Source organism: Thrips palmi, unplaced genomic scaffold (assembly GCF_012932325.1).
Source record: "Thrips palmi isolate BJ-2018 unplaced genomic scaffold, TpBJ-2018v1 HiC_scaffold_16, whole genome shotgun sequence".
NCBI lineage: Eukaryota > Metazoa > Arthropoda > Insecta > Thysanoptera > Thripidae > Thrips > Thrips palmi.
Window position 1 is genome coordinate 2600678 of NW_023144625.1, and position 16534 is coordinate 2617211.

Consider the following 16534-nt stretch of genomic DNA (forward strand, 5'->3'; position numbering starts at 1 on the left):
TTACGTCGATTGGTTTACCACACTGAAAACGTAATGGTCGGACACATGGCCAAATTATGGCGTGACAAAATGTCACTCCAAAAACTGGCGTGACACGAAATTCACGCCGAAAACCGGCGTGACATGTGAGTCACGTCCTCATTTGGCGTGAATGTCAACGCGCTTTATGAGACAAGTCACGCCGAAAAGCGGCATGACAAGAAATTCACGCCAAAAATTGGCGTGAATTTTTCAGTCACGCCGATTTTTGGCGTGACTTTTCTGTCATGCCGTTTAATGGCGTGACACTTAATTCACACCCCTGCAGCGGCACGAAGTCTCGCCGATAGATTTTCAGTGCACTGAGAATCAAAGGCCACGATTGAAGAGCCCCCGCTCAAACGAAAACCCGCTCAGATGAAGCCTCCGCTCAAGTGACGCGGTCCCGCTATTGCACGCAGCCATGACTGCCATGCGTGTCATGTTTCACAGTGCAGTGTACTGAGGAGATGAGGCCAAGTGCGATGATTATGTCCACGAGACGATCCTCACTTGAACGCACCCTGCCCAGACAGCCGGTAGATAACCAATTTCATGGAACCACTCGTAGAATTTCGCGAGGATTTATATCGGTAGCAATTGCGAAACATTGATGTACTGAAGACCTGAGCCTGCATATAATGGATGGACCGCAGACGACTCCATTCACTTCAGATAGTTCTGCGCCGCACTTGTGAGGTGAGTTTGACGGTACATTGACACACACTGTGGCCGGCGGAGTCCACGGACAGCGAAGTATCTTCGTTCAAAGCTAATATCAATGAGAAACTTCGATTGCATGTGAAGTTGGTCCCGAAGTATAATGTGGCTATTTATCCAGACATTCGAGGTCTTGGTACAGTTACCTCCAAAGCCCCAAAGGTCTAAGGGCCTTACATCTCGGTTAGGTTAGGTTGCCCATCTTATAAAATGCCCGTAAAAAAATTTGTTTTTTAAGATTTGGTGTTTTGGGTATATTCATATTTTGTTACTCAAAATACTTATTGGTACTGATAGCATGAGCATGAGCATGATCCTGGATGGCATGGAACAGTCACTTTTCTAGCTAAAATTCCATCTTGCGCTCAAAGTTTCTTTGACAAGAATTGAGACCAGACCTCCAAAAAATTAGGAACGCTTCATTTCAGCCATCTGTATAGTCCGAACAAAAAATATATACCAGAAACTTAAAACAGCCAAATAATAAAAATAATAATAAAACAAACTTTAAAACAGCAGAACTTGGTTTTTAGGCACGAAGTAGCCTTATAGTATACCCAGGATTCAGCCGGCCCGAGATTCAATTTGTGTGGCCCTTTATGCAATTCGGAAATTTTCTATACGATTTTAATGAGACTTTGCAGACTTGTAGAACTTTGAACGCTGATTCTCATGCTGAAATCTGGTTAAAAAGTTGGTGGCCAATTTTGAGAAATTTGCTGTCAAAATCGCCGTTTCCATGGCAAAACTCGACTCGTCAAAGGAAAAAAAAGGGAGTGGGGGGAGCCGAGCCGGGGCGGACCAATAGCCGAGCTTCTTTTTGGGTCTGTACAGCTTACTCCAAAAGCAGAAATCAGCACGTTCGAAATGAAAAATTTCTTTGACTGCAGGTAGACAAGATGCAACAATAGAATTGGTGTCGGTTCGAACGCAGTTTTTCGGGTAGAACTATCCAATAATACTTCTTGATTGGAGTGTTTTTGGACATGCGCAGTAGGTTTGCAACCTGTTTAACAGTTTAGCCAACTGTAGCATTTGAAATCTGTATTAATTTTGCTCTCTTTCTTGTTTTTTCTTTGTTTCCTGCTTATGACAATTCATATAAAACAAATTTTCAATTTTTGTGTGATGACTTTCTGAAAAAATATTCACAGAAAATTAGCAAAACAAAAGTTCTTTTTTTCTGACATATAGTTTCTCAAATATTCCTTTTTTTTTCTGCCAATAAAACAATTTTGTTGTTGTTGTGATTCAGTTAGCACTAGGACCACTTCGCTCCACCTCGCGACTTGCAGTGCTCATGTTCCTCGAACAAGACTCACCCGCGTTTCGAAACCATCCCTCCGAGTTTATGAAGTTTGTCAAACCAACCGTCGTGGTGTTGATACGTTGTAAGGGAGAACTATTACACAGAATTGAAGAAAACATGATTAGAGAACCACAGCCTTTTGAAACAAGCCAAACATTTCAACGTCAGCAACAATGGATGGGCAGTTTTAATGCGCGACTGCTGGTGCTTTCAGCTTCGCGATTTTCGCAAGGGCGCAGACGCCGAGAAACTAGTTGCCAACCCGTGAAAATTAATTTACTGCCTTGTTTCTGCCAAGAACATTTTAATAATGATGGACTTTAACACTAGAACCGCTGACTTTTTCGTATACCTAGAACCGCGGAAGGGGTCATTTTGACCCCCCCATTTTTTCTGCCCGTATTTTTTATATTTTGATCATGTTATGGGCCCTTAACGATGTAAAATGATGTATCTGAGATCAACAATGATATTTTGAATTATATAGGGCCTTAAAAGGCCAAAGGTAGGCAACCCGCAAGGCACGAATAACCTGTTTTGCTCAGTTTCTACCATTTTTGGCCCGTCCCGTGTATTTTTTTGTTAAAAAAATGACGGAGGGACGGAGTGTGATCCATGCTGTGCGTCCGTCCGTTCGTTCGCCCGTCTGAGGACTTCCCGTGGTCCGATCTTGACCAAATTTGATATGCAGCCTCCTTGGGTGACCCTTAAGAACCGCCCGCTGGCAGCAAATCCGATCCGAGCCCCGGGGGCGCTGCTGCAGGTGCATCATGGTCTACCTTAGGTCGAGGAGGATTTCGGCAACGGATACAGCTAGAAGAGCATGAAGGGAAATTTTTGGAATCGGGGCGACGAGACAAAACCAACGGTGCCAGTTTCAAGCGAATCGGAGAGGTTTGAACCCGGGTTCAAATCTTAGTGGGGTACATTTAGAACATTCTTTTTATTCGGGTTTTTGCATTGTTGTTGATGTGTATGAGGGTGCTGATCTATTTTATGCTGATCTATGCAGATCTAAAAACATCTATTTTGACCCCAGACTCAGGTTCAAGTCCCGTCCGGATTAAAAAAAAGGTGAAATTAGTACATTCCTCAATGCACGGGACGGGCCAAAGTTGCCGATGTGTATCGCAACTTTTCCTGTTATTCAGTGTGGGGATGGGTACAAAGCGACGTAGATTTTTTTACCAGGTGACACCTTTACACTTGAAACGTATCTAAAACTATTAGACACATAAAGGTGTTAGGGTGCTTTTACTGCTGAGTCCAGAAACCAAGCGGTATCTTTACAATAATACAACAATATTAGAGTGGTGGCTGCCGGGCGGGATCGTGAGTGTCGCATGGCATGCAGTCTGCGTGAAGCATCGACAATACCTCGAGGGTACAGCGCGAGTGGCACCGGCCAACAATCCCATGTCCCCGGGTACAGCGCGCACAGAACAGCAACAATGTCTCACGGTTCGGCCGGTGCAAGCCACAGCTCGGCTCGCACCGACGTTGGCCAGCTCGCTTAGGTCCATGTATATTATTGGGCTATCTATTTATTTCATACACAGTTATAAAAAAGCCCGAACTGCTACCTCGAAGAAAACCAAATCATCTGCTTTCATTGACGTGCGTTGAATGAGATTTTTTTATTCTACAGATACCTTACGCGGAACACACGCATCTTGCATACATTTGGGCGTTTGCTCGGCGGGTCGCCTATGCCGTTGGCCGGCCAAGTTAGGTCTCCGAGGGCAGTCCATAGCACTCCCAAATGATTCACCACTAAAATTGACGCTTGTGACGCTTTTTTATAGCCAAAATTCGAACTTCCTGAGTGCAAACAATACAGGGGTCAAAATGACCCCTGCCGCGGTTCTAGGTATATTGTTGTCCTACGCCCACAAAAATGGTCCGACAGCGCCGAAATTTCACTCAAATGTTCTTTTCTGGTATTAATAAAAAGTCAAAAAGCCCCAAATCCGAGAAGAAAAAAATAAGTCAGAAAAATTTATGACGAAAATTAAAAGGGGTCAAATTGACCCCCTCCGCGGTTCTAGTGTTAAAGATGTTCCATTGTTAGAACACTGCGGAATACATTAGCATTGGAATTTTTTGAATTTACCAGCATTTTGATTTCTATTGTCAAGTTTAAATTTTGACGGGTGGCACATCGACCAGATTGGTACCACTGCCATTGGTAGTCCCCTGAGCCACAACTTCACAAAACCTTTTCTTTTCTTTCTCCACACTCTTGCACAATAATCAAACTGACTTCGTGACTCCTAGGATTTCTTGAAATCGTATTTTTTTTATTTGGCTGTTTTAAGTTAATGGTATATATATTTGGTTTGGACTATACAGATGGCTGAAGTGAAGCTTACCGAATTTTTTGGAGGTCTGGTCTTAATTCTTGTCGAAGAAACTTAGCGCTCAAGATGAAATTTTAGCTTTTTTTGATGAAATGGAAAAGTGACTGTTCCATGCCGTCCAGGATCATGCTACCAGCACAAAGAAGTATTTTAAGTATCGAAATATGAATGTGAATCCCCTTAACACAAAATCTTCAAAAACAAAAATTTTAACGCGTATTTTATAAGATGGTCAACCTGACTTAACCTAACCTTGATGAAAACTAAACAAGAAAACTAATCTTTGTTTGTTCTGTGCGTTTAAGGGGGGACCCTGGTGAAACTTCCAAGTAGGCTTCAAAATAATCCCAGGAAGTTGAAACTTTGCTTAATTATTAGGTTCATTATAGTGAGTTCCCAAAACAAAATTCAATCCAAAATGTTAAACGGTCTCTGAGAAAAGTGGCTTTTTAGTGTTTTTTGGAGCGTTGGGGAAAAATCTTCCTGCGTCTTTCATTGGGACGGAAAGTCTTGAAAATTTTTTTGGGTTATCCTTAAGATGTTTAGAAGAGATTTTAGTGACGGAATTTTCAAATTCAACTTCTGTCCCGAGATATGAGTTTTCAAATTTTAACATTTAAAAAAAAGTGATATTTTTCCCTTTTTTCAAACTTTAAGGTGTGTTTTAAAAAAAGGAGGGCTGATATCAAGATTCCGTCACTAAAATTTGTCGACAAGTCATCAATGAATAGAATCCATGCAAGACGACTCATGTAGGTGTCAACCAGGAACGCAGGAAGTCTTTCTACGACAAAATTTTTTGTCGACTGAGCAAAGCTGTGAAGTTGAGCGTAGAAGCCAACGACAACTGATCTCAATGTTATTTCCTACCAAATGATAAAGAAACTACCCACTTAGCTTAAAGGTGTTCAACCTGTTGAATCTGAAACCTTCTATGCACATTTTTATCTATGAACTTTGAAAATACAATTTATTGGAATTTTGGCGATTTTTTCACCAGGGTCCCCCCTTAAGGAAAAGATGATTCACCTTCTGATCTTGGTGGCATGCACGGTGGGAGTGGTGCATAGCCGCTCCACGAGTGGCTCATCCACGGATCCGTTTGCACTTCCCGACGGTATGCTGATCGGGGCTGGCGTGTCAGCATTCCAGACAGAGGGCGCTTGGAATGTGTCAGGTAAGTCATTATGTTAAATCTAAGGACATTGCTTTGTAAATTGAAGGGTGAAAGTCCTGGCCCAGTTACCGTTTTCTGGTGAGAGTCATAATTCTCACCAAATTTTGGCATGAATGGTAAGCCAAGCGATGTGAAGTGGGAAAACATTCTCGCATGATTCTCCCCGCATGAAGGTGGGATTTTCTTCTGACCCAGTCCTTTTCTCCCCTTTGAGTTTTCAGTGTTCATATTGAGATTTCGATGCCAAGAAGTTCGTTTTTCAAAACATGTCATCAGTACTTCAAGCAGAGCTTAAAAAAAACACAGTAATTAGTTATTACTGAAAGGCTCTAACACACTTTGAAAGAATAAATCTTCGGAATTTACGAAGGTTCGTCTTAGTCAGGGCTGTAAGCGACAGATTTGGAACCAACCTTGCACTTTCTGACCCCGGTCTGGCGCTTTGCACGGGTGTTCTAGAGACCCAAAATAACGATTTTAGAGTTGGAGGCACTCTGGGAAACGCTGCAGGAACCGCTGGGAAGCGAAAATCTACTTTTTGTAGGAAAAATTCGTATGAAACGCCTTACCATTTCCCGAAATCGCCGCTGCATGCGCATATCTAGTCATATGTGGACCCTTTTCTGTCTTTTTGGCTTTACAAATTCTGCTTCATCATCGACCTTCAGTAACCAAGACGTAGAAGAGTGTCATTATGTCATTGAGGAAATATCTTTGACTAATGAGCACACCAAAATTAGCTACAATGTCTTTGAGGTGCCTGAAAGTTCAAAGTCATTTCTCTTGATGTGTGTTGGGGTTGATGCTTGTTTTCTGGGGTCGAACACTTATCGAAACTGACACAGTTGGCACGAAGCGCACCCTTAGAGAAGTATCATAATGTTTTTGCTGCGCGAGAAATATTGTTATCACCTTTCTGGTGTGGTAAGGGTTGAACTCTTTCATTTTACTTTGATGAAAGACGCCCATGTCTGTCGCCACTTTTTTATGAAATCCTTTTGACACAGTTTGGTAACGGCAACTCTTCTGGTTCAGAAACTACAAGTGCGTACTGTCGCAAGGTGGAGAAAACAGTAAAAATATTTTATTCTTCTGAAGGATGGCACACGGCTTTGCACACGGCCAATCCAAGTGTGAGACTATAGGTGTGAGACATTTTTCTCACGCTTACATGTGTGAGCCACGTTTGTCTCACGCTGGAAAGTGTGAGACATCGATGTCTTACACTTGCAAGTGTGAGACACGGTTTGTCCTACACTTGCAGGCGCTGGACCCGTGGCATTGAACCACAAATCTAGCATAGGCAGCAAGTGTGGGACAAGCTGTGTCTCACACTTGGAAGTGTGCGACTTCGTTGTCCCACACTTGCAGGCGAGAGACAAACGTTGCTCACACTTGCAAGCGTGAGACAAAAATGTCCCATACCTACAAGTGTGAGACTGTCTCACACTTGGATTGGCAGTGCCAAATTGACGAGGCCCGGGAAATAATGCAGTTTTTAAGCGGTCTTGCTACCGCTTCTAGCTCTGCATACGATCCCACTCATCCCATCCATCCACCCGAGCGATTCTCACGTTTCGGGGTAGTTTTGGCGTCTCTGATTTGCCGAAAGTGAGAAATATCCAATTAAGTTTTTCTGATTATTGGGGTCCTGGATGATACCAGAGTTATGGCAATGGTATTTATAGTGAAGACCTTGTACTACCTTCCTAAAAACATGAGCCATAAGGTATTGCCATGCGTTTTAGTGGGTGTTTTGATCACGGAAATTACGTTATCACGGAAGTTACAAAGTGTGAAAATCGGCTTTAACGGCTGACTCGGGCTTGCTGTGGCCTAAAAGTCGTTCCAGGGTCAAATGATACTCTAAGCCCGACATTTAAGCGGAAATTTTTTTTCACCTAGTGCTGCTGCAACATTGGGTAAAGGGTGCCACGGAAGTTACAGGTAATTGTTGATACACGCCATTTTATAATGCTCTAGCCCGCTTTGAGACCGTGTACAGCATCTTAAATTTCCGCGACCCATGCAATTATATCCCAGGGACTCCACTTTGATGGCTTGTGTCATGGAAAGTTTAAAGTTTGGCTTGGGGAGAGGTCCAGAGCTGCCTTTTCGAAATTTGTGTAGTGAAATTGAATATACGGAGGACATTTTTCGTTGCAGCATAAGTACCTTTGAAAGAAGTCTGGCGTATTGGTCTTCGGTCGAAATTAGCTCGAGACATGCCAAGCTTCGAATCCCCATCGACAGTTGGCAGCATTTTCGAACCACACCGCCACACGGGGGGCGGAAAGTTCGAGTATGTTCTCTTAGGACAATCACGGAAGTTACATTTAGGGTATTCCAAACGCTACGTAGACCAAACCAACGTACGTGAACTTTTCGAAATATGTGCGTTTAGTGGGCAATGGCCCTCCCTAACATCAGAAACAAACCCCATGTCGATATCTGCGCTCGTTTGGGCACAGGAGTCAGAAGAAACGAAACTACCCCGAAACGTGAGAATCGCTCACCCATCCATCCATCCATTCAGCGCGCTGGGAGGGGACTGCATGGTCGTGTTGGTCGTCGTCGTCGTCGTCGTCTGTCGTCGTCCTGCGCCGCCACGCCGCGCCGCGCCAGTCCCCACTCCTCACAGCCACCCCCTCCCTCCTTGCCCCCTCTCTGCCCGGCCTCCCCGGCCGGTCCACGGCAAGACCGCTTTGCTAAGCTTGCCTTGGCGGAACTTTTTTATTTTGCTTGACAGCTTGTAAGTACAGTTGTTTTTTTTTCTTTGTTTCTTTTTTTTTTTTTTTTTTTCTTCATTCCATAGCAGACAAAACCCATTCGACCATGGGTTCTGATCCATTTAATCCTGGATGGGTTAGGACCCATTGAGACCCAGCTCTTTGGGTTCGCTTAAGAAACGCCTGCTAGGTTAGGCAAAAGTGTGATGCAAAGGTAGGCAAACCCGCTACCAACCGACCAATTACTTGAACTTGAGAGGCTAGACCACAAATGATCCTTTGCCGTTCGGGCCCGGTAACTGCCATGCTTGCATTGCACAACATGACATACCGTCCGTATGGATTGCACCCATAAAGGGTCTAAATGTGTCAAAACTGTCAAAATGTGTCAAAAGTGTCCAAACTCGGACAAGGCTTGTCATTATTTCTTTTTCAAAGAAGGTTTGTCAACCGTGATGGTCGTCACAAACGTAACTTTCGGCGCTTAACACAATGGTAGTTTAGGGGTAACTTGTAAACTACCATTGTGTTAAGCGCCGAAAGTTACGTTTGTGACGACCATCACGGTTGACAAACCTTCTTTGAAAAAGAAATAATGACAAGCCTTGTCCGAGTTTGGACACTTTGTAATGGTTTAGACCCATTATGGGTGCAATCCATACAAATGAATACTTTTCAGACACCCATTACTTAGGTTACGGGTTGCACCCGTAAGAATGGGTTGGACTAAATTAAATGGGTGCATGAAAAGTGCCCATGTAAATTGATTTAGGAAATGGGTTTTGTTTTTGCCAACCGTTCAACAGAATGTTCAAATGGTAAAATGTTTGCTTGGTACACCGGTGTGTGTGCCGTTACAGGGACACTTCCATAGTTGACGAAGACAAGTACGGATCTCTGGGAGCGCGTGGGTTCCAAGCGTTTTCTTCAAGAGCGCCGATGCAAGTACTCTATGCTTTTCCAAGCGCTTTCCCATAGAAGTGTGTATCTCTTCAAAACGACATGCGTACATTGTATGCTCTAGCTGGAGCATGCCTGCAAGCACGCACGAGCAAGTGCATACCTGCCATGTACACACTAACTGGAGCATACATCTAGTGCATGAGGGATAGAGACTTGTCAGCTCCAGGAAGCGTATGGCAGGTATGCACTTGTTGGTGCATGCTTGACATGCATGCGCTAGCTAGAGCACGCTTGCAGGCATGCTGCAGCGACAGCATTCAATGTACGCTTTTCGATTTCTAGAGAATTTCTCAGCACTCCCTAGACTATTGGATCCTGTCTTAGCATCATTTAATCAGTTAACATCTACGTCTTCTCTTCAGTTACCTACCCTCAGAGCTTACATTACAATATTTCTCGCGCAGCACAAACAATTATGATCCTTCTCTTAGGATGCGTTTTGAGTCAACTGTGTCAGTTTCGATAAGGGAACGGCCCGAGAAAACAAGCAACAACTCTAACATTCATCAAAAGACATGACTTGGAACTCCGAGCAACCTCAAAGACATTCACGCTAATTTGGGTGTACACAATTCTGAAAGATATTTCCCCAAGGACAATATGACACTCTTCTACGCCTTGGTAAGTGAAGGTCCATGTTGAAGCAAAATTTGTAAAGCCAAGAAGACAGAAACGGGTCCACATTTGACAAGATAAACGCATGCAGCGGCGATTTCGGGTGATTTTTAGGCGTTAAATAGGAATTTTTCCTACAAAAGGTAGATTTTTGCTTCCCACCGGTCCCTGCAGCGTTCCCCAGGGTGCCTCCAACTCTCAAATCGTTATTTTGGGTCTCTAGAAGACCCGTGCAAAGCGCCAGACCGGGGTCAGAAAGTGCAAGGTTCAACCGCTTACAGCCCTGACTATCTGGCAATAATAATTAAGCTGATAGCTAAATTGATAAAATTGCTCTGTAGTTTACGAAGATTCCTAGGACATTTAGGAGATTCATCTAAAATGTTACAACAATCGTCGTAGTCGTAGCCTCACAAAGATTCTTCGAAAATTTACGAAGATTCTTTGCTTTGAACCAATAATCTTCGTGAAATTACAAAGAAATCCTTGGCAACGGTTTCACTCGAGGAGCACTGCAAGAAAAAGTGAATAGTACATCAAAAGTAACTTGTAACCAAAAGTAAAAAAGGTTAAACGAGGCTTGTAGAAGGTACCACGAGACTTGCACCCTTAATGTCATGGGACATTTTTGTCCCACGAGTTATGCAATTTTAAGCACATCAGCCGATGATGCAATTTTGTGTCCGTTGGGCGGGACTAATTGTCTAATGAAAGAACAATTCGCAGAAGGCGTCGGACATTGTGTGTCACCAGGCGGGAACAAAATTGTGTCTCCGTCGGATGTGCTCGAAATTGCATAAGTCGTGGGACAAACAATGTCCCATGACATTTAGTGCGTGTTCAAAGTACGAGGCCACGAGGCGGGGTGCACTCGTCTTGCCGGTTCCATTATACTTTGTTCAAATATTATTCCACTTTGAAAGTGCAATAAATCCGTGATAAAAAAATAATGCCAGGAATTCCCAAAGGTTTGTAGGGTATTTTTCGAGAGGTGAACGGTTGTTAATTCCGAATTCATTTCGTACAGTGCAGAAGGCAAATGTTGATCCTCAACTTCTTGTTGCAGGCAAAGCTGAAAGCGCTGCTGACCACGTGCTGCATCTGGGCAGATTGAGTTCGATGGGCTTCGGGGACCCCCACGGCCACGACGTGGCGGCGAACTCGTACTACCGGTATAAGGAAGACATCGCGATGGCAAAGGAACTTAAGGCAAGTCATCGCAAGTTGCACTAGGGGCTTCAAAGGAGGGTTCACTTGATGCAAAGTTATATTAGTGACTCGCGGTAAGGTCTTCGATTGGTGACCTATTGGAAACTGTTGCCTTGGAAACAGTGGCGCGCACTAAATGTATTAGCATTTTTTGTACATAACTACTGCCGTATTTGGGCGGGTGAACGTTTCATAAAATTTGTACCAATTAATTGAAACGTTGTAGCACAATGCAGGAACAAAGTCCTTAATTAATATATTAAATTAAACATAGCTTATTTACCTACACCCATACCTATGGTATTATTTATTGTCAACGATTGACTTCACCCGTTCAATTTTCAAGCGTATTGAAATGCGTGAATTGGGCGTACTACCAGTGTTCCGCCCAAATAACGACAGTGACGTCGCCACCCCTGGTTGAGACGGTTCCGAAGGGTTACTGCTGATCGATGGGGCAACCACTCTAGAAATCTTGTGTCCCCTTAGCGCTAGAAATCTCTAGGAAATCTGAAATCTTGCTCCAAAAAGGCTAAAAAATAAGCTAATTTTGAGCAGAATATAGGTTAAAATCTTGTGAAATCCAACGAAATCTTTAGCCCTTAGGAAATCTTGTGTCCCGATACGTACAATGTGGTTGCCCCCTCGCTGCTGATTGATTTGCCTGAACCGTCTGCATCAGCTTTCGATGTACCGATTCTCCATCTCGTGGCCTCGCGTCCTGCCCGACACGAACGCCGCCAACCCCAACAGGGAGGGCGTCCAGTACTACCACGACCTCATCGACGAGATTCTCCGAAACAACATGACGCCGTTGGTAAGCTTGAGCAGGGGAGCACCATATATTGTCTCGGATTTCAATATTTAGGTTGCTCGGCGAAACTGTATCTTCCCAAGGCCTTGGGAGAAAATCCCTAACGTCCCTTACTCAAGGAATATTTCGCCGCCCCGCCGTATGGGGACGGTCCCCATAGAAGGGCCAGTCCCTTTGGATAGGGACAGTCCCATTGTCAGAGGGCTGCAAAGTATCCCTTTGAGTAAGGGATAGAGGTTAATGGGAGGTCTTCAAACTATCGCATCTGTGGCAGCAATAAACATAATCGTGCTAAAAACGCAAGAAGTTACGTACAGGCCGGTTTCGGTCCAATTTATCACATGTCGGGTGCGATAATGTGATATCACGTGAATGCCATTCAGTACTTATTGCGCTCTTAATGCGATAACTTTTTAATCGCACTAGTTACTGCAATAGAAACTGTGTTACTTCTGAAGTGAGATCACTATTACACTTGGAGTAACAGTAAAGAAACAGTTTGAATTTTCAAATATTTGTAACAGTGTTAAATTATTGCTCGCAGGCAACTTTGTACCACTTCGACCACCCTCAAATTTTGGAGGACCAGTTCAAAGGATGGCAGGGAGAGGAGATGGTTGCCAAGTTCACGGAATACGCCCGCTTCGTCTTCAATCAGTATGCTGGAAAGGTAGGTGAAATGTCTGTGATTGGTGCACCCAGTACAATCATTTCTGGCAAAAGTATTTTGAACAGGGAAAATTTTCCTTTCGTGAAAGAAGTTAAGTATCGATTGGAAAGAAGCTAAAAACTGTCCTAGTTCTGAAATCGTACGCGCAGTGAAACCATGTTGTTTTGAAGGCCTTCTTTGCCTGTTTCGTATATCACCCTAATTTTATCCTGTAAAGGTGTTTTTCATCGCCCAAGTTCGGGTGGGAATTATTATGTCCCCCCGAATTTGAACAAAAAAACCATCATCACGCGAATTGTAGTGAAAATGCTCTCTGGCCAAAGAGGCAGCTGATACTCCCTTTATCACTCAAAATTGGGTGATGAAAACTTCCTCGCCAAAATTTGGGTGAATGATAGTAACACGGTAAAAACGTTACCTGGTTTTCCCAGGAACCCTATGGTAGAGACATAGGCGATTTCCAGGGAGTTCCTGGGAAAACCAGGAACCGTCTTTACCGTGAATCCAACTTTGGGTGGGAAAGTATACCGCACCCAAAATTGGGTATTGGCCAAGACTTTTTCATTCTCTTTGACGCTGTACGATTAAATGACGAAATCCGTTTGTTTCAAATCAGGTAAAGCTCTGGGTGACGGTGAACGAGCCCAACGTGTACTGTATATACTTCCCGAACCTCTACAAGGTGTCAGGAATCTATTCGGACAGCGACGTGTAGGGCTGTGCGGTTAACCGGTTAACCGGTTATTGCATTCGGTTATTTCATTAACCGGCCGGTTAAGTTAATGCCTTTTCCGGTATAGGTTAACCGAATAACCGGCAAATACGGTTAACCGGCCTTCGGTTAGCCGGTTTTCCGTCATGCTTAGTTGCATCATTGTTTCGGGAGACCACATATATACTTAATTAATATGGAGATTTCTAATTTTGATAATAAAAACCTGTATATAATCCAAAGGTAATTGTATTTTTTTAAATGCCCCGATTATTCTATCGTGTTACACGCAATTTGTTTCGTAAAATTTCATTTTTTTTTAAACTAACCGGTTATTTTGTGAAATTGCAATAACCGGTTATTGTGATTTTCTTTAAAAACCGGTTAATTTTGACAAACCGGTTAACCTGGAAAGTATCCGGTTATTTCGGTAACCGGTTATTCGGTTAGAATTCCAATAACCGCACAGCCCTAGCGACGTGCAGCGTTATACGTGCATCAGACACATGGTCCTGGCGCATGCAGCAGCATACCACGTCTTTAAGGAAGACAACCACGAAGGTAAGGAACATTGGAACAGTCATGGCCGACATGCGGACGTACTATACACTAAATTCTCGTGGCATTTTTTTGTTCATAGTTTTGCATCCACAGATAAGGGAGGGCGGGGAACCATGACCACTGGGGTACCATGACCAGCCCCCTCGCTCTCGGGAACTACTTTGCCGACGGCAACCGGTCGACCGGACTTTCGAGAGAATAGGATCTAACTATTTTCAGCCAGAATCCTACCTTCTAGCTTCAAGAGTACGACCATAGCACCTCGCCAAAATTTTTGTTCCTGCATTTTGGCTAAATTAGGCGTATTTCAAATCTGGGATACTCTACAAATCAAAGAGTGTATACATGGTACGCTCTAACTGGAGCATGCCTGCAAGCACGCTCTATCTAGCGCATGCCTGCCAGGCATGCACTTACATTTACTGCATAAGGGATAGGGAGTTTTCTGCATCAGGAAGCGTGTACATGGCATGTATGCTCTAGTTAGTTCATGCTTGGCAGGCATGTGCTAGCTAGAGCGTGCTTGCAGGCATGCTCCAGTTAGAGCATACTGTGTACACTCTTTGATTTGTAGAGTATTTTTTCTCACTCTCTCATTTGAGAAAAAAAGTTCGATGTCCTGGATTTTTTTTCAAAATGTCGGCTCTCTGGCAAAATATCCATTATCACATTTAATTCTGAGTAGCTTTTTGCTTGCTCGGGGAGCCTTCGAGTCGTAAACTGCATTGTGTGGAGCCATGACCACTTTTTGGTGGGGCACCATGACCATACATATTTGAGTGTTTTTTTTCTCATTTTTTGGTCTGATAATGATTTATTTTCGTCGAAAATTTGCTTTTTGCTCTAGAAAATGTATAAGGGTTGAATAATTGCTGCAGAATAGCTAGTTTTATCACAAATCGTGAATGACCAGGATAATTAAGAATGGTTCTGAAACTGGGACTTAAAATGGTAGCTTCTTTAGCACTAAATGAGCTCCAAACCGCAAAAGTTGGCCGCGAAAGCGATCCGTCGCTACTTTGCACCAAGACGGCTCTGGCATTATGAGAAACAACATTTATTTCACTTGTTTGCAGTGTAGTAACCGCGATAATTTTCTTAAAATTTACCAAATTGAAAACTGCATCCGAATTTGGATTCGTCTTAGCAAGACAAACATAAAATGTTAACACATGTCATAGCTTGAGAAGTGAAATTCGAAAGCCTTAGAGCGTTAACTGTTTTAAACCATCCATTTTAAGGCATCATAGAACGTTTGAAACTTCGAAGGTTTCGAGAGTGTTTTTTTAGTTAAGTTGACTGGCCTGATGGTAAGGACAGCGATATAAACGATTTCAATGAGAATACAGATAGAAAGTACACTTCTTGGGCCAAAAAATTACTATGGTCAAGGTGCCCCACGGGGTGGTCATGGTGTGGGGCGCCATGACCACTTTGCGTTTTATTTTCCAAAGTGTTCTGTGAGCCTGCCGTGCATTGCAGACAAGTTCCAATGGGTGGAAGAGGTCTTTGGAGCTCCCAAGAATCCCCTCATGCTAGAAACTTAACTTTTAACACTGGCGACATTTGTATTTTACGTCAGGGGATCCTGCACGGCAAAAACGGTTCCAGGTTTTCGCTTGAATTCCCTGGAATTCGCTCTTGTCTTTACTTCCACAATCCCCAAGGGCGGATGTGAAGAGCGGGCAATATGCCTCCATCACCTTCTTGCCCTTGTGAAACATAGTCACAAGATGCCACTTTGCCCTTCTCTCAGGGCAATTCAGTGGCGAAGCGGAAAAAGGGGATAAGTCGAAAAACACGATTTTTCAGGAGAGGCGAAAAACATGTTCCCGTATAATATTCTATACTTCGGGTGCGCCATCTTGTTCGCTTTGCAATGCTGATCAACGTAGAAAAAGTCATTTCAACAAAGCGTTAATGGGTTTTGTAGATATGTCAAGACTCTGACTTATCTCGTTTGGTCGCACCGGTCAAAACGAGACAAGTCGACTTGTCCCACTGCTCACTCACGCACCCAACGAGTTATTTTCGACTTATCTTTCCGGACCTGAGAGCACTTGGAGCTATGTCGACTTATCTCTGCGCATTCACGCGCTGAAAGAGTTAAGTCGACTTAACTCTCTGAAGCTTAAGGTTTTTAGGGACATGTCGACTTGTCCCTTGTACACTCATGCACTCTATGAGCTAAGTTGACTTATCTCTCGGGTGTTTTTCCCCGTTGGGGTTATGTCGATTTGTCCCCTTTAGCAAATAAAATTGTTTGAAAGATTAGGAGATAAGTCGCGTGTGTTTTGGGTACGAGGAACTAGAAGCAATTCGTTAGAGGAAAACAATGCTCCTCAATTTTAGTCAAAGATTACCGTGTGTTTCTTTAAAAATTTCTAAGTACTGCAATGCGAAAGAGTGACAGTTCACCTGCCAAAAAGAAGGAAAAAACAAGCTTATGGGGGGACATCACTCAAAAATGATAAAAAACGCAACTTTTTTTTATTAGTTTATACTATAGACCATTCTTTTCTGCGTCGAATGGCGAAAACCGCTTTCCAAAATTCAAAAAATTGCAGTTTTGGGAGGTTATGGGCCGCAAACATGCATAGGGGAAAAGCCCAGTTTCCCCCAAATTTGATCGCGTTTTTCTCGGAACATGAAATTGCAAACGGTTGCAGGCCTCTAG

The 16534-nt window shown here is 43.4% G+C and overlaps 2 protein-coding genes across 2 annotated transcripts in view; both read left to right on the forward strand.

Annotated features, from left to right (window-relative positions):
* The first annotated feature begins 495 nt into the window (after nt 1-495).
* On the forward strand, nt 496-13412 carry LOC117642015 (avenacosidase 1-like). Its single transcript, XM_034379779.1, has 6 exons — nt 496-717; nt 5422-5584; nt 10958-11100; nt 11783-11917; nt 12459-12584; nt 13201-13412. Exons 1-6 carry the CDS (start codon nt 664-666, stop codon nt 13297-13299), a joined length of 720 nt encoding a protein of 239 aa, XP_034235670.1. The 5' UTR covers nt 496-663; the 3' UTR covers nt 13300-13412.
* An 80-nt stretch (nt 13413-13492) lies between these two features.
* The window catches only part of LOC117642442 (suppressor protein SRP40-like), a 10966-nt gene continuing 7924 nt past the window's right edge, over nt 13493-16534 (forward strand). The window contains exon 1 of the mRNA XM_034380678.1: nt 13493-13539. Within this exon, the coding sequence (XP_034236569.1) occupies nt 13493-13539 (47 nt within the window). The remainder of the gene's footprint in view (nt 13540-16534) is intronic.

Coding starts and splice junctions, on each gene's coding strand:
- LOC117642015 (XM_034379779.1), top strand. CDS start 664: ATGGACCGCAGACGACTCCATTCACTTCAGATAGTTCTGCGCCGCACT. Junction 5,585..10,957: donor GGGCGCTTGGAATGTGTCAG/GTAAGTCATTAT, acceptor TTCTTGTTGCAG/GCAAAGCTGAAAGCGCTGCT. Junction 11,101..11,782: donor CGATGGCAAAGGAACTTAAG/GCAAGTCATCGC, acceptor CGTCTGCATCAG/CTTTCGATGTACCGATTCTC.